General features: G+C 43.0%; 1 protein-coding gene across 3 annotated transcripts in view; it reads right to left on the bottom strand.

Moving 5' to 3' along the window:
• LOC122555427 (SAM domain-containing protein SAMSN-1-like) overlaps positions 1 to 18,951 on the bottom strand; it is a 158,897-nt gene that overhangs the window by 132,945 nt on the left and 7,001 nt on the right. For 2 of the 3 annotated variants that reach the window (XM_043701419.1, XM_043701420.1), the window contains exon 2: positions 14,255 to 14,395. In XM_043701419.1, the coding sequence (XP_043557354.1) occupies positions 14,255 to 14,395 (141 nt within the window). Of the gene's footprint in view, positions 1 to 10,752; positions 10,808 to 14,254; positions 14,396 to 18,951 lie in introns of those variants that run through there. The other variant, XM_043701421.1, reaches the window with a different exon arrangement.

Below are 18,951 nucleotides of genomic sequence, written 5' to 3'. Positions count from 1 at the left end.
AGAGCTGAAAATGTGTTGCTGGAACAGCGCAGCAGGTCAGGCAGCATCCAGGGAACAGGAGAATCAACGTTTCAGGCATAAGCCCAAAGAAGGGTTCCTGAAGAAGGCCTTATGCCCGAAACGTCGATTCTCCTGTTCCCTGGATGCTGCCTGACCTGCTGCGCTGTTCCAGCAACACATTTCAAGCCAAACAGAGAACAGCCAGGGAATTCCTAGAGGCATGGCACTCATCCATAGATTCAATCAATAAGCACATCGACCTGGACCCAATATACCGACCACTGCAGCGGACAGCTGGAACTGACAACCGGAAGCGGCAGATTCAAACCACTACAAATGCCGGAGGAAAGATCACAGAAGCGCTTCACCAGAGGCTCCCAAGCACTGAGGATGTCACCTAGACAGGGGACAAAACGTCTGCAACACAAATTCCCAGCTCGGCGAATAGAACCACAGCAACGAGCACCCGAGCTACAAATCTTCTCACAAACTCTTAAGAGACTTGACAGAGCAGATGAGAAAGGGTTGTTTTCCCTTGTGGGAAGGTCGAAGACCTGGGGGCTTAATCTCTGAATAAGGGATCGTGCGTTTAAGACAGAGATAAGGAGGAATTTATTCTCCAAGAGGGTAGTGTTATGACATGGAGGTGAACCCCTCTGTTAACTAAGCTAACACCCAGAAAAGCTCACCTTGCCTCATAATCTGTTAAAGTATGAGTGATAGAGAACTCCCAAATTTCACTGCTTAAAGAAAATAATATCAATTTATTCTTTAACTCAAAAAGTGAACATTAAACAATAACTATTCACAACTCTAAGCTCCCCTTTCTCTTAACTGCTTATTACATGCCTCCAACTCTATAACAATATACTGTTCCAATAAAGCACTTTGATAGAGAATGTTTCAATGGCAGTTGGTCTATCTGACTTTCAAAATGCCTGCCTTTCTTTTAATACCGGGGTCGAGAGTGTGATGCTGGAGCATCCGAGCAGCAGGAGAATCGACGTTTCGGGCATAAGCCCTTCATCAGGAATCAACAATTATACTCCCTTTTTAGAGGACATCAGATCGTCTCATTGGTTTGATGTTGGCAAAACAATAACTTCAAACTCAACTAGGTTTTAGTATCCTGGCGCATAATTTAAATTAATTAGTTAATTTTGAATTGTTGTTAAACAGCAACCAACTCAAGTATCAATTTTACAGCCATTTTCAATACACTCTGGGACTGTTGGCTAGTCATATGACAGGTGCTCTCAGTGCAAAACAGCATTCACTCTCTCTTAAAGGCACAGACATGCCTTCAACTTCATAACAGTAATAGACCTGTGGAATTCTTTACCATAATAGACAGACAGGAGGCTGGATGAACACAGCAAGCCAGGCAGCATTAGGAGGTGGAGAAATCGACGTTTAGGGTGTAACTTCTCTTCGGGACTCAGGTGGGTGTGGGGCGAGCTGCAGATAAAGGGGATGGCAGATACAGGGTGGTGAAGTGGGATAGGTGAAGACAGGTAGAGAGTATGACCTGTTTGGTCAATGTGAGGAATGAATTTGGTTGTTGGCAGGGAGGAGTGGAAGGGAGGGGGAGGGGCTGTGAAGGGAGCTGGACGAGGGAGGTTATTTGAAATTGAAGAACTCAATGTTGAGTCCTCCGGGCTGTAGGCTGCCCAGGTGGAAGATGAGGTATTGTTCTTCCAATTTGCGCTGTGGTTCATTTTGACAATGGAGAAGGTCAAGGATGGTCATGTTGGAAATGGAGTGGGAAGGGGAATTAAAATGGATGGAGACTGGGAGGTCCGGTCGGCCCCTGTGGGCTCAGCTGAGATGCTTGCTGAGCTACTTCCTAAATTTATGTTCGGTCCCCCCAATGTAGAGAAGATCACATTGGGAGCACTTGATGCAGTAAACTAGGTTGGAGGAGAGGCAGGTGAAGCTGTGTCTCACCTGGAAGAACTGTTTGGGGCCCTGGATGGAGGTGAGGGAGGAGGTGTGCTGGCAGGTTTTGCATCTTTTCTGGTTGCAGGGAAAGAGACCTGGGAGTTTGAGGGCGCGGGGGAGGTGATGGTGGGGATGCGGGTGGAGGGGTGTCGGTGGGGAGAGTGGCATAAACAAAGGACTGTGGGAGGGAACGGTCCTTGAGGAAGGCAGAGACAGTGGGGAGGCAAAGATGTTTTTGATGGTGGGTCTATGAAAGGAGTGGCCATGTGTACTCGGATTGGCCCCAGCTACTCCTGCCTCTTTGTTAGCCATGTTGAACAGTCCCTCTTCAGTACCGACAGAGGCACTGTGCCCAACTCTTTTGCCGTTACATTGATGACGGGTGCAGCGTCCTACACCCAGGCTGAACTGGAACAGTTCATCGACTTCGCCCACAACTTCCAACCCACTTTCAAATTCACTTGGTCCATGTCGGACACCTCCCGTCCCTTTCTCAACCTCATCATTTCCATCTCCAGAGACAGTATCCTGACGAATGTTCATTACAAACCCACAGACTCCCATAAATACCTGGATTACACCTCATCCCATCCTGCAAGAACTCCATCCCAGTCTTACAATTCCTCCGCCTCCGCCATATCTGCTCAGATGAGGAGATATTCCACTCAAGAGCATCCCAGATGTCCACCTATTTTGAACAATTTGTTTCTCCTCCCTCTATCATCCAGACAGCCCTCCACCACACCTCTTCCGTTCCCCGCTCCACTGCTCATACGCTCTACCTGTCTTCAACTATCCCCGCTTCACCACTCTGCCCCTGCCTTCCTCTTTATCTGCAGCACCCCCACACCTACCCCCCAGTTCTGAAGAAAGGTTACACCTAAAACGTCAACTTCCCCACCTCCTGAGGCTGCCCGGCTTGCTGTGTTCTTCCAGCCTCCTGCTTGTCTATTTCGGAATCCAACGTCTGTAGTTTTTTTTGTCTCTAACCGAATTCTTTATCACCGCGGGGTATAGAGGTTGGATCATTAAGTATATTCAAGGCTGAGAGAGACAGATTTTAAATTAGTAACAGAATCAAGGGTTACAGGGAAAAGGTAATAAGTGGAGTTGAGGGTGATCAGAGTCGAAAAGGGTGGTGCTAAAAAAGCACAGCAGGTCAGGCAGCATCCCAGGAGTTCTCACTTTCTCCTTGAGGATGACCAGCTCAACCTTAATTTCATTGAATGGTGGACTAGATTCAATGGGCTCATTCCTGAAGAAGGACTTATGCCCGAAACGTTGATTCTCCTGCTCCTTGGATGCTGCCTGACCTGCTGCGCTTTTCCAGCAACACATTTTCAGCTCTGATCTCCAGCATCTGCAGCCCTCACTTTCTCTCAATGGGCTGAATGGCCTACTTCTAAATCTTATGCCCTGTTTCTACTGCAGCCTGTGTAAAAAATGTATCATTCTGCAGCATGAAGTTGAGCTCTGAGTAATATATTCAATAACAGCTGCTGTATTTCTGCAAAATAGCGTGATTACTTCAGACTTCAGGGAACAATAAGTATGTAACAGTGAGTAACTGTTGAAAAGCCTGTGATGGGGCTGAATATGAGTAAATCAATAAATCGTACAGTTGCTGAAGTAATCTGATCTCACTTAATTTGAACATTTTATTACTTTCCTTTGCAATGTCCTCAATACATAATCTCGAGCTGGGATACAAACCACGAGAAGTATTCAGGAATGAAGGACAGTATTCAGACCATTGTGCCTGTGCTGGCTCTTCTGAAGAATTATTCAATTACTCCCACTCTCCTGTTCTCTTGCTGAGCACCTGTAATTGTCTTCCCTTCTTGTAGATTTGAAAACAACCAGCGAGTCTGCTTTTAGCCAATGCTGACGCCATCACAACCATTCACTGCAAATAAAGCAGTTCTCCTCATCTCCTCTCTGGTACCTTCGTATAAACTTTATTGCACAATTTTCTGACACAGAAAACAGTTTGACAGCCTTTGTCTTGGTCAATCAATTCCAAAAAGTGGAAGGAATTGTGACTTTTTTTTAACAAAGAGCACCCCCGCCTACATCAACCCGAAACCCAACCCTAATCTACTCCTGCCCCTGCTCCAATAGCTCTTCAACATTGGGAATTATCCTCATTCACGTTTAGCTTATTTACAGACCATTTATCAGATGTGACATTCGTGATATGAATTTAGAAACAGTGGTAGGCCATTCAGCCCCTTGAGCCTGTTCTATCATTCAATGGGATTATGGCTAATCTGTGGTTTAATTCACATACTGTACCTGCCTTTGGCACATAGCCTCCAGCTCAGTTTACAAAAATGTCCTGTCCTCCTGGAATCTCAGTAGATTAACAGTCATAGAGTCATAGGGCTGCACAGCATGAAAACAGACCTTTCGATTCAACTCATCCATGCTAACCAGCTATCCTAAATTAGAGTGTTATTTTCCAGGATTTGGCCCATATCCCTCTACACCTTTTCTATTTATATATACATTTAGATGCCTTTTAAATGTTGTAATTGTATCAGCCTACGCCACTTCCTCTGGCAGCTCATTCCATATGCACACCACCCTTTGCATGAAAAGGTTGCCCATTAAGTCCCTTTTAAATCTTTCCCATCTCATCCTAAATTTATGCCCTCTAGTTCTGGACTCCCCCACCCCAGGGAAACGACCTTGTCTATTTACCCTATCCATGCCCCTCATGATTTTATAAACCTCTATAAGATCACCCCTCAGCCTTCCCTGGGACCAGGGAAAACAACCCCAGCCTATTCAATCTCTCCCTACCTCCAACCCTGGTGGCATCCTTTTAAATCTTTTCTGAACCCTTTCAAGTTTCGCAACATTTTTCTAAAGGAGGGGGACCAGAATTGAATACAGTATGCCAAAAGTGGCCTAACCAATATCCTATTCAGCTGCAGTATGAAATCCCAACTCTTAAACACAATGCACTGACCAATAAAGGCAAGCATGTCAAATGCCTTCTTCACTATCCTATCAAGGAGCTATGAACCTGCACTCCAAGGTCTCTTTGTTCAGCAACACTCCCCGGGAGATTCCCCGTGATGTATGTCAGAAAACAAAAGTCTGATTTTTATAGCAACTTTTATAACATCATGAAGTCTCAAGGTGTCTCACAGCCAATAAACCTCTGAAATGCAGCCACCATTATAATCTCAGAAATGCAGTGGGCAACTTACACATAGCAAGTGTCTACAAACGGCCTTGTGAAAATAATTCAGTAAATCCATTATTTTCTCATCATATGAATGGAGGGATATGTGTTGATCAGGGCAACAGGATCAATTCTGCTTCAAAGGATCTTTTAAACCCACTTGAGAAAGCAGCCATGGCCTTGGGTTAACATCTCATCCAGATTATAGCAACTCAGAGATTCCTGTCTCAGTAGCAGGAGGGCTCACCAATGAGCTACAGCTGGCAAAACTTATGAGGTTTTGTTCACCACAAAAGATTCCACAATTCCAGGGAAAATCCAGGAATTATTTGGACTGTGAATGCAAGAGGAGCACTGGTTTGCCATTCAGACCTTTGTGCTGTTCCACCATTTTAAAAGATCATGATTGATTTAATATGGCCTTAATTTCACCTCTTGTCTGTCTGCTGGATGTTTGACTCCCTTATCAATCAACAATCTGTCTAACTCAGCCTTGAAACCATAACAGTCAGTTTCCACTGCTCACTGCAGGAGGGAAGTCTAATGACCTTAGAAAAGAAATCTTTGTCATTTCCATCTTAAATGGGAGATCCCCTAGAATGTTTAAACATGCTTCCTGAGTTGAACCTTCACAGGAATTGCTGAACTGCAGTTCTTATGAAGGCTCACTGGACCCAAAACGTTAATTCTGATTTCTCTCCGCAAATGCTGCCAAACCTACTGAGATATTCCAGCAATTTCTGTTGTTGTTTCTGATCTCCAGCATCTGCAGTGCTTTTGTTTTTTTTAATGAGCTAAACCATCAGTTCAGCATCCACCCCGTTAAGTCCCCTTGGAATCTGACATATTTTAATAAGATCACCTCATACTTCTCGAAACTCCAATGAGTAAAGGTCCGTCCTGTTTAAATTTCATTATGAAAGGGACAGATAAAACACGACATCATATAATAGAAACATTGGTCAGAGCTGGAAGTACTCCCAAGGTTAAATATGAGGCCAGGTTACATAAACTCAATATTCTCTTCACTATAGGGGATTAGGAGGTTATCTGATCAAGGTGGCTAAAAACATGAAAGGATTTGTTCGGGTAAATATAAAATCTACTTCAAGTACTGAGCTATTTTTGAGACATCATTTCCTCTGGTGAGACGCACAAGAATGACATAACTTTAAAATAAAATAAAAAGGAAGAAATGTTTGTAATTATCAGGCACTTATCACAGCCACTGGATGTCTCAATGTGCTTTGCTTCCAATGAAGCAATTTTTGAAGCAAGGCCGCGATTTTAATGCACGTTTTTAGAGTTAGGCCACTCACTGTCAAAATCACAAATGACATCTCGACCAAAATGGTTTGGAAACCTCAAACTTTCTCTCTGTCCCTCCCCCCCATAAAAAAGGGTGCAGGAGATTGCCATATAAGGAAATGGTTCTGAGACTGTTAATGTTGGAGTCCGCATTAGGCTCCACCCAATCTGAGCATGTCAGACACATTTAGTGAAGAATGGGAGAGGAGTCCAACTTGAAAACCTGATGAGGTCTGACATGTCATTTCTGCTCCTGGTAGTCTTCAGAATTATATCTAACTCAAAATTATATCTATGGCATCTATTACAGGGCACAGTTTTGGCTCAGTGGTTATCACTGCTAACAGCGCCAGGGACCTGGGTTTGCTTCCATCCATGGGTGACCGTCTGTGTGAAGATTGCATATTCTCCCTGTGAGTTTCCTTAAAGTGCTCTGGTTTGCTCCCACAGTCCAAAGATGTGCAGGTTAGGTGAATTGGTCATGCTAAATTGCCCCGTAGAGTACAGGCTAGGTGTGTTACTCATGGGAAATGTGGGGTTACAAGGATGGAGTAGTGGGCTGGGTCTGTGGGTGCTCTTGTTATGGACCAGGCCAGACCTCCTCAAAGCATTTCAAGAAAGTAGCCTAGACCCTAACTTTGCTCGTTGTTTTAAGCAGGTTTAGGTGGATATTCCAGGAGGGATGCAGTTGGCCCAATCACTTAGTTTTAGACAAAACAGAATTTATTTGTGAGATTACTGAATGAAACACAAAAACGCAACACCACATAGAATAATTTAACCTATCCGAAAACTCAACAGATTATCCCAACTTAATTATGCTTTTCCTGCAACAATCCCCATAAACACCACCTTGGCAAAAAAGGTAAAATCAGACAAGAAGGGAGAAGGAGATGCAGAGAGATTCAGCATGGACCGCCACTTCCATGTAGCTATTTCTTTCACCAGTTTAAAGTGAACTGCTAGACTGCTAAAACCAAACCAGAGAAAGGTTGAGTAGGGGGAACTGGCCACTCCCCTTTCATTCTACAAATTTTTTTTAAAGTTGAAAGCCTCTTGCCTGAGGCAGGGTCTGTTAGCTATAATCAAATTGGCCTTAAAACCCATCCAAGCCAGACTTCTCGGCAGCTCTGCCTCGTACAACACTTTTGAGAAAGAAACAGGGACAACATAACCGTGTTAAAGAAGCAGCATCATCACACTGTTCTGAGGGTCAGTGCAGATCCGATGGGCCGAATGGTCTCTTTACGCACTGCAGGCATTCTATATATCTATTTCTTGCTGTCATGCAACAAAATACTTCTCATTGCTAAGACAAGTGCATCTTCCTCAAGATGTTCCCTACCACTGTCGACAGATGAATCCCTTGGACCCAATCTAGGAAGGAGTATTAATGGCTGTACTATAATCCAACCATTAGCTGGCAATACTTGGTTCTGTAAAATGAAAAATATGGTGATCAAGTGTGGGATTGTTTCTTAAATATTTCAAGGAACCAACGCTGAAAAGCAAAATCAATGGGAAAATGTTTTCAGAAGACAAGTGTGTTTATCGCTTTAATAACATTATTACTTTGAGAATATTCAGGCTGACAGTTAGCAGCAACAACAGATGCAGTCATCAGAACGTATGGGAAATACACTCCCGGTTAAAACCTCCACCTGACAGCTGGCAAGAGGCACAAAAACATGCTGGCAAGAGTGAGGACGGCAGATGCTGGAAATCAGAGTCTAGATTAGAGTGGCGCTGGAAAAGCACAGCAGGTCAGGCAGCATCCGAGGAGCAGGAAATCGATGTCACAAAAATATGATGTGAGAGTTAGGGTTAGAGAGAGAAAACAAACCCAATTCACAATTGGCAATTACAACGCTCTTCAGGTTGAAGGACTAGTAAGATACGTCCTGATTTGTGGGTGGTTTGGATAAAAACCATTTTGAAGCTCCAAAGCTTAAGTTAAAAATTCCTGTGGACAAGGGACGGTGTTTTGGGTCAGGCTGGTCTTAAGGAACACTTACCAATCAGCATTGCTGCCATTGTGATGTGTATCAGAAAGCAAAGCAAGTAAAGTCAAGGGATATTAAATTAATTAATACCAAGGGCAGAGCTTTGGGAATGTCATGGAACAGATTTAAGGTGACAAAAGGACAATTTATAAAGGTTTAGAAGATAGAGTCTGACAGAAGTCGATACTGAGAAGAGTTTTAAGATGGATATAAAGTCAGGAAACATATAATTTAAATCACAAATTTGGTAGCAAGTTTTATTACGCCAGCAATCACAGAGATTTATTTAAAAGTTAGGGAAAGATATGCATAACATGTATTAGGCTGTGAAATGAGAGGGAGCGTCCCTTTTGCCCACAAAAACAAGACAACCTATACCTTGGGTGCAGAATGACAGACTACCCCCATTTACCATCAGGAGGCAGGAAACATCCATTTTGATTAAAATAGATACAGCAAGCTCACAGAGAACAACTCAGAGATACAGGTTGTTACTTCACAGAATGTAAAGGAGGAAAACATAACAACTTTGCCGTAATGGAGGATTAAAAGCTTTATTAGAATAAAGAATATGACATCGCTATAATAGAGTTTAAATGATTGCAAACAGTCACAAGATGACAGCATTGCTATCATGCAGATATATTAAACCTTGATTTAATGCAAGATTCAAGATGAAAAGCCTGAAGATTGCAACACCATTGAAATGTTGCAGATTTAAAGCAGCTTTAAAGAATAAGTAATCATATTAAGAAGGAAATGGCAAGAGCAAATATACTGACTCAAATGTCACATTTAATGTAACAGATGGGCCCAACTAAACACAGGATTGGGCATTTAGAGAAAACAAGTCTTAATGTACAGAATTTTTTAAAAAGTAAACACTGGATCTTAAGCTGAACAAGTATGTACACTATTGTATTCTAAAGATGTAGAGGTGTTGGTGTTGGACTCGAGTGGACAAGGTCAAAAATCAGACGACACCAGGTTATGGTCCAACAGGTTTATTTCAAATCACAAGCTGACAAAGGAGCAGCACTCCGAAAGCTTGAGATTTCAAATAAATCTGTTGAATTATAACCTGGTGTCATCTGACTTCTGACCATATTCTAAAGACCTACTGCTAAAATACAAAAGGTAGCAGAGATGCTCTCATAGAAGTTCTTCAAACGTTAACGTGAGAACAACCAAAATCCTCAAAAGGCCAAGATCTAACGGAAGAGTTCAGCATCCAGAACAATCCGTAGATGATTCCATCAATGGATTCTGCAGTTTAGAAGACTGTGGCTATAGAGCTTTAAAATCAGAAATCATAAGTGACAGAATTGTTGTGGGAATAATTGATGTAGTCAAAGAAGATTGGCCTCTGGAGAAAGATTTTCAAATTACATGAGAAGCATGAACCAGGGAGCCTCACAGAGAGATCCTGAGATAAAATGAACCACCTTAGCCTTGTGTGCATTTAAGGCAGAGATAGTTAGATTCTCTATCAGTCGGAGAATCAAGCGTTTACAGGGAAAATGCAGGAAAGTGTACATGAGGAATGTTGGATCAGCTATGATCCTATTGAATGGTCGAGCAGGCTCGAGGGGCCGAATGGCCTCCTCCTGTTTCAATTTCTTACAGTCTACGAGCAGCAGAGGCTAACAAAAAGACATGATTGACAAGCCTACAACAAAGAGTTAACAAACAGCAGATAACAACAGACGGTGTCAATCCTGTGCAGTAAAAAAAAATGTCTCTGAGGTGCAAGCAGTGCCCAGCTACAACCAAAGAACAATACATCTGGAAAACTGTAGGTTGCTTCGAGAAGTTGTATAGAGTAAGAAGCAGTTTCTGAGCAGCAGTCAGTCAAAATTCATAAAAAGATATTAATGTGATTGAACCACCATTACTGGAAAGGATATCAGAGACATTCTTTGGCAAATTTAGTGATTCACCGTTAATGGGCATCTATTTATTTTAAGCTTGATACAGGAGTGAGTATCGTTGTCTTATCAGATCAACTACCATAGCATCAGAAATAGAATGTTACAGACTATAGACAAAAAGACCCATTTTGAGTATCAACAGTATATCACCCTTATAGACAATCTGCTAGTGGCTGATGAAAAGCTGGTCATTCCAGCTTCACTGAGGAACAAAATGCAAAACATGATACAGCAGGAACATTTACGTATTACCAAGTGCAGAGCCAGGCCTGTGGCCGGGGTGTGGAGGCCAGGGATCTCAAATGAGATTAAGGACCTCAGAGGTGACTGTGCTATTCACAAGCCTGAGCAGAGAGAACTCCACTACTTTGCCTACCTGACCAGAGGATTGAATGGGATCCAATCTATTTGTTTAATGATGATCTTGTGGACTGAAAGAAAAAAAGAACCAGTGTTTTAAAGGATAGCTGCATGTTTTATAAAGCAAATAACCTGACACTCACAGCAAGCATCATGTAAACAGCATTTTAACAAGCAGCATTTGAAGATTAAGTTGCTCGTGAATGGAGTCAAGGAGTTCTATGTACCAATGGAGCTGGGTGGCAATATGATGTTGACTGGTCTATGGACTACTGACCAATTATCAATGATGAAAGCTTTTTTGGTGGCCAACAACTATGCAATTGGCTCCTCAATAACTGGAGGAGAAAGTGAGGTCTGCAGATGCTGGAGATCAAAGTTGAAACTTTATTGCTGGAACAGCACAGCAGGTCAGGCAGCATCCAGGGAACAGGAGATTCGACGTTTCGGGCACAGGCCCTTCTTCAGGAAACTCAATAACTGAGCAGCTTCAGGCTAGTAACAAAGTACAGAGCAGTGTTTTGACCTCCATCTGCTCAGGATCAGTTTCCCTGTTCTCTGCAGTCAAACCCAATTTTAATTCTGAAAAAGCCTAACTCATCTTTCATAAGTTCATAGGTTCATACGATATAGGAGCAGAATTAGCCCATTGAGTCTGTTCCACCATTCGATCATGGCTGATATGTTCCTCATCCCCATTTTCCTGCCTTCTGTCCATATCCCTTCAACCCATTACCAATTAAAAATCTGCTAACTCCTCCTCAAATTTATTCACTGTCCCAGCATCTACTGCTCTTTGGGATAGTGAATCCCACAGATTCACAACCCTTTGGGAGAAGTAACTTCTCCCTAACTCCGTTTTAAATTTGTTACCCTTTATCCTCGGACCATGACCCTCTTGTCCTCGAAAGTCCCACAAGAGCAAGTATCCACTCCATGTCTATTTTATCCACACCTTTTATCATCTTGAATACCTCAATTTGATCTCATCTCATCCTTACTTCCGCAATTGTTGTAAGCTGAAACATTTAACTGACAAGTTCAAGACTTTTTATAAAAGAAACAGCCACCTGTGTGTCTCTTGTGAATCAATGAAAACATCCAGAGAAAGGTTATTGAAAAGCAGCATTCTGACCAGCATAAGAATCATGCAAATCATCTTTGTAACTTGAGTATGAGAATGACTGGACTGTCATTCATCTTTCCTTCTCTCATAGCATATAATTCCCTGTGTGTGCGTAAGGGGAGTCCATAAGGGGATCAGGGTTTTAATTTGTTGTGTTAGGTGCCAACAGTTTATATCTGTTTACCTGTAACCCGAGTCTGTTTACTTGTGATAGTCATTCTTGTTAAGTACAGAAACCTGATCTGTGCTTTCTATCAACTTGGGTCTGATCTGGGTCATCACCCATGATTGAATGCAGAGCAGAATGACCCAATTTCTGCTCCTATGTCTTGTGGTCTTATAATCAGGAAAATTATGGAATTTTGTGATGACTCTGGGAATAGTGGATCTTGATTTCAAGGAGGTACAACTATAGACTTAATAATTATCTCTGATCCACTGAAGTACCCTGTGCAATTGTGCAATAAATTATATTTTGGCACTTCTTTCTGTTCAGCCTGGCCAGTGGTTTATCCTCTGACACTGTTAACCAAACAGACCCTTAGACTCAGTGTAGAAAGGAGGACTGGTGACAGGAGAAAGTGAGGACTGCAGATGCTGGAGATCAGAGCCGAAAATGTGTTGCTGGAAAAGCACAGCACGTCAGGCAGCATCCAAGGAGCAGGAGAATCGACGTTTCGGGCATGAGCCCTTCTTCAGGAATGACCTTGTAGAGGGAGGAAGAGAGCTTCTTCAAGGAAGGCATCCTTGCAAGAGGACTCCTGAAGAAGGGCTCATGCCCAAAACGTCGATTCTCCTGCTCCTTGGATGTTGCCTGACCTGCTGTGCTTTTTTAGCAACACATTCTCAGGACTGGTGACAGCACAGTACTCCATCCCATTCATTGAAGCAGTTGCTCTGCAGGCACTTACAAAAAGGATAACTGGAGCTTTCACAGCTAAAATCAAAGGACATTATGGGTGGTTAATAATATTGACACAAACAAGACATTTGTTAGACCTCAGCTGTAGCATTGTGCACATGTCTAGGTGCTACATCATAGCAAAGATGCAATTGCATTGGAGAGAGGGCAGAAGAGATTTACAAGAATGGTTCCAGGACGGAAAGTTCTGTGATGACGAATTGAAGAAGTCAGGATTGTTGAGATGTTCTTCTTCTTAGAGAGAAGAAGGCAAAGAGGAGATTAGATTACTTTACAGTGTGGAAACAGGCCCTGCAACCCAACAAGTCCACATCGACCCGCCGAAGCGCAAACCACCCATAACCCTACATTTACCACTTACCTAACACTAGGGACAATTTAGCATGGTCAATTCATCCGACCTGCACATCTTTGGACTGTGGGAGGAAACCGGAGCACCCAGAGAAAACCCACACAGACATGGGGAAAACGTGCAAACTCCACACAGTCAGTCGCCTGAGGCGGGAATTGAACCCGGGTCTCTGGCGCTGTGAGGCAGCAGTGCTAACCACTGTGCCACCGTGCCGCCCAGATCTGATGGAGGTTTACAAAATTATGAGCGGGCTGGTCAGAGTGGTTCGAGAAAAGTTGTCCCCGCTTGTAAAAGAGAAAAGAGCGTGAGGGCATGGATGCAAAATGATGTGCAAATGAAGCAAGGATGATGTGAGGGAAAATAAAACATTTGTTACAAAGCGAGTAGTTAGGATGTGAAACACACTGCCTGGAAATGTGGTGGAAGCTGGTTCAGTTAAGACATTCAAGTGGGGATTGGATGGTTACTTGGATAGAAATGGTGTGTGGGGAGATGGGGAAAAGGTAGGGATTGGCAAGAAGGGATAAAACCAGTGCAGGCACGATGGGCTGATTTGCTTAGTTCTGCACTGTAACAATTTTGTAGTTCTGTTATTCTCTAGTTCCTAATGTGTCAATATTCAAGGCAAACTTCAGCATTTCTAGGCAAAGATAGCTGACAGCACTCAAAGTCTCTTTTTGCAGCTCAGTCCTTTTTTGTTTTTTTTCCGCAGCTTTTCTGAGAGATCTAATTTTAGGCTGTTTTGTGAAAAAGCCGGGGGAGGGGAAGAAGACTGAAGAAGTTTAAAATAAGAAAGAAGTGGTTCGTCTGACACTGCAGTTTCCAGTTATGCCACCTGGGGAGCTACTGAGCTCCTGAGACCAGGGTAATTACCTGCTCACTGCTCCTCTCAGTCAGAAGTGTTATACAGACTGGAGGACTGGGCTTAGATCCAGGCGGATAAAAGGGAAATACAGTGGATGCCGGAAATCCGAAACAAAGAGAATGCTGGAAAAGCTCAGCAGTTCAATTCAAGTGGAGTTTGCCCTGTGCAAAGTTCAGAGTTTTCCACAACATCAAATATGATTGCCACAGCATTCAAGAGGTGTCAGGATTGCACATTGCAATTGTTCACTTACCAAGGATCTTGATTTTCGAGGCAGTTTCCGTGTTGGAGTAGAGTCCAGGAGACTTGGATTAGTGACATTAGCTCCACATGCCAAGGCTTGGTTATTCGAATGAGTTTTAACAGGTTCATAGAGACTATCCATGGAACCCTCCTGAGTACAATGAGATCAAACCAAGTTGTTAAAACAAAGACATGATGGGGTTGGTGTCAAGTCTCAGACAGGGCAAATGACCATTTTCAACCAATGGGAAGTTAGCCAAATCCTGTTGATGTGGAATAGCATTACCATTGTCAGAATTACACGTCCTAGTGATTATTATTGACCAGAATCTGAAATAGACCAGTCACGTAAATACTGTAGCTAGAAGAGCAGATAGGCATTGGGAATCCTGCAGTGAATAACTTCCTACAACCCCAAAGTCTGTCCTCCATTTGCAAGGATTAAACATAGAAATGTAGAAAATAGGAACAGGATTAGACCATTTGGCCATTCATTGTGACCATGGCTGGTCATAATGTGACATTATATTCTCCAGTTGCCTGGATAGGTGCAACTCCCAACACTTAAGAAGTTCAACCATTCAGGACTAAGCAGCCCACGTAATTGTCAACCCATTCCACATCTTAAACATTCACTCCATCCATCACCAACAATGATGGCCATAGTGTGTACCATCTACAAGAGACAACTTACCAGAGCTCCTTCGACAGCACCTTCTGAACTTAGAACATCTCCCAGCAAGAGCATCAAGCACAGCAAGACACATGGGAACACCCCCATATGTGAGCTCCCTCCAAGACACACACTTTCTTCACACAGAATTATATTGGCAATTGTCACTAAATCAGAATCCAGGAATTTAATTCCTAACAACACAGTGGATGTACTGACAACAGACATTTTAAAAATGGAGAGTGGTGAGGTAGTGGTGCAGCAGCTATATCATGGGGCAGATACTCTAAAATCCCAAAATAATATTCTAGGGATGTGTTCAAATCCCACATTAGCGTATTAATGAATTGATAGTTTCCCCTGTAATCATTATCATTAAAGCCAATCTAATTCAATAATTCTTTTATGGAAGGAAATCTGTCATCCTTACTTAGTGTGGTCTACATGTGACTCATAAGACATAGGAGCAGATTTAGGCCATTTGGCCCATCAAGTCTACTCCATCATGCGATTATGGTTGAAATGCTTCTCAACCCTATTCTTCTGCCTTTACCATATAACCCTTAATCCCCCTTACTAATCAAGAATCCACCTGAAATAACTCCATGAAGGCTGATATCCTGTTACCCAGTCACCCTTTACTTACACATGCATAGTCCTTGACATTAACCCGGTTAGTTCAGAGCCAGCTCTCAGAGTGAACAGAACCCCTGATGCTCCAGTTTATTTTTTTTTGTTTTTTTTTCTTTTTTTATACTTTTTTTTTATTTAACCCCCACACTACCACCCACGTGCGGTAGTGCTTATTTTTTCCTCCGCACCCATGGTGTGTGTGTATACGTGTGAGACACAGTGAAAGACACAAAGTGCACGAATCTTTATTCAATTTCCACCACCAGGAAGATAGGAAAACACCCGAGTGGCCAGTGACAAGCAGTGCCCTTCACATCGAAGGGCAATGCTATGTGATCAAAACAGTGAAGGGGAGGATAGAGAATGCTCCTGTTTATGTCTGTCAGCCAGGAAACCTTGATTGGACCAGGTTAACCACCCCCAATCAGGGAATTCATATTGTATGACATCCACCTTGCTTAAATTCAATGACTTAGTCTCCGCAGCCTTCTGCATCAATGAGTTCCACAGATTAACCACCCTCTGGCTCAAGAAATTTCTCCTCATCTTGGTTTTAAAGGGTTGTCTCTTCACTTTGAGGCTGTGCCTCTGATTCTTGTCTTTCCTGCTAGTGGAAACTTCTTCTCCATGTCCACTCTATCCAGGACTCTCAGTATTCTGTAAGTTTTAATGAGATCCTCTAAACTCCATCAAGTACACACCCAGAGTCATGAACCGCTCTGCCAATGACAAGCCCTTCATTCCCAGTGACCATTCCCGTAAACCTCCTCTGGACTCCCTCTAATGACAGTACATTCTTCCTTAGATACAAGGCCCAAAACTGCTCACAATATTCTAAATGCAGTCTGACTAGAGCCTTGTACAGCCTCAGCAGAACATCCTTGATCCTGCATTCTATCTTGCAATGAATGCTAACATTGCATTTGCCTTCCTAACTGCCAATTGAATCTGCATGTTAACCTCAAGGCAATTCTGAACTAGGATTCCCAAATTACATATTCCTCAGCTTTCTGAAGCCACTTGCCATTTAGAAAATAGTCTACGCTTCTATTCTTCTGACTAAAGTGCGTAACCTCACACTTTCCCACATTGTATTCCATCCTCCACATCTTTGCCCACTCTCTTGGCCAGTCCAAGCTCTTCTGCAGCCTCCCCACCTTCACAACACCACCTGTCACTCCATCTATATTTGTGTCATCTGCAAACTTAATAGCAATGCCCTCAGTTCTTTTGTCCAGATCATTAATGTATAACATGAATAGTTGTGGTCCCAACACTGACCCCTGTGCAACTCCTCTAGTCACTGACAATGATCCTGAAAAAGACCCGTTTATCCCCACTCTCTGCTTTCTGCCAGTCAGCCAACCCTCTATCCATGCCAGTACCTTGCCCCTAACACCATGGGCTCTTATCTTATTTTGCAGTCCCCTGTGCAGCACCTTGTTAAAAGCCTTCTCAAAATCCAAATACATCACGTCCACTAGCTCTCCTTTGTCTAACTTGTTCATTACCTCCTCAAAGAAGTCTAACAGATTTGTCAGGCATGACTTTCCCTTGATGAAGCTATACAGACTCAGTCCTATTTTACCATGAACTTTCAAATACGCCCTGATCTCACCCTTAATAATGGACTCTAAAATCTTACCAACAACTAAGGTCAGGATAATAGCCTACAATTTCTTGTCTTCTGCCTCCCTCTCTTCTTAAGCAGGGGCATTACATTGGCCATTTTCCAATCCTCTGGGACCCTCCCTGACTCCAGTGATTCCTGAAAGATCACCACCAATGCCTTGACAATCTCCCCAGCTATCATTTTCAGAACTCTGTCCAGCAGTCCGTCAGTGCAGATGATTTATCCACTGTCAAACCTTTTAGCTTCACTAGCACCTTCTCCTTAGTGATGGCTACTACACTCACCTCCTGACTCTGTTGAAGTTCTAGTATGCTAATGGTGTGAACTGATGCAAAGTACCTATTCAGTTCCTCCACCATGTCTTTATTCCCCATGACTATTTCTCTAGCCTCATTCCCCAGCAGCCCAATATCCACTCATGCCTCTCTCTTACCTTCTGACTGATTGATTGATTGATTTAAGTTATTGTCACATGTACCTAAGTTTAGTAAAAAGCTTTTTTTTACGAGTGGTACAGGTAAATAAGGATGTACGTAGCACAGGGTGCTTAGATAGAGTGAGGCATACAGATTACTCTGTACAGGAGGTGCACAGAGCAAGATCAACATTAACAAGATCAACATGATTTGAAGCTAGAGAGTCCATTCAGCAGTCTAATAATTGCCAGGAAGAAGCTGTTCCTCAACCTGCTGGTGCATGTGTTCAAGCTTCTGTATCTGCTGCCCAATGGAGGAGGTTGTAGGAGAGCATTACTAGGTGGAAGGTACCCTGGGATGATGTTGGCAGCCTTCCCACAGCAACAAGGTGTCCATGGATAGGAGGTTGGCTTCTATCATATTATATACCTAAAAAATCTCTTGCAATTTTCTTTTATATTATCAGCTTCTTACCCTCATATTTCATTTTATCCTCCTTTTTTTTTTTAACTTACCTTCTGCTGTGGTGTTTGAAGGATTCCCAAACTTCTGGCTTCCCATTAATCTATCAGGCAGGAAAGAAATGGTCGTGTGAGGGAGCCTTTGTTGACGAGAGAGGTTGAATGTCTGGTAAAGAGGAAGAAGGAGGCTTACATAAGGTTGAGGAAACAGGATTCAGACAGAGCAGTGGAGGGATACAGGATAGCCAGAAGGGACCTGAAGAAAGGGATTAGGAGAGCTAAGAGAGGGCATGAAAAATCGTTGGCGGATAGGATCAAGCATAACCCCAAGGCATTTTATGCGTATGTGAGAAACCAGAGAATGACGAGAACGAGGGTAGGCCCGATCAAGGACAGTAGTGGGAGACTGTGTATTGAGTCGGAAGAGATAGGAGAGGTCTTGAATAAGTACTTCTCTTCAGTATTTACGAACGAGAGGGACCGTATTGTACAAGAGGAGAGTGTGAAATGGACTGGTAAGCTAGAAGAGATACCTGTTAGGAAGGAAGATGTGTTGGACATTTTGAACAACTTGAGGATAGACAAGTCCCCCGGGCCTGACGGGATATATCCTAGGATTATGTGGGAAGCAAGAGAGGAAATTGCAGTACCGTTGACAATGATCTTCTCGTCTTCACTGGCAACGGGAGTGGTACCAGGGGACTGGAGAGTAGCGAATGTTGTGCCCCTGTTCAAAAAAGGGAATAGGGATAACCCCGGGAATTACAGGCCTGTTAGTCTTACTTCTGTGGTAGGCAAAATAATGAAAAGGGTACTGAGGGATAGGATTTATGAGTATCTGAAAAGACACTGCTTGATTAGGGACAGCCAGCACGGATTTGCGAAGGGTAG

The sequence above is a fragment of the Chiloscyllium plagiosum genome, chromosome 12 (genome assembly GCF_004010195.1).
Source record: "Chiloscyllium plagiosum isolate BGI_BamShark_2017 chromosome 12, ASM401019v2, whole genome shotgun sequence".
NCBI classification, from domain to species: Eukaryota; Metazoa; Chordata; class Chondrichthyes; order Orectolobiformes; family Hemiscylliidae; genus Chiloscyllium; species Chiloscyllium plagiosum.
Note: the sequence above shows the minus strand (reverse complement) of the source record. Positions and strands in the feature narration are given on the sequence as shown.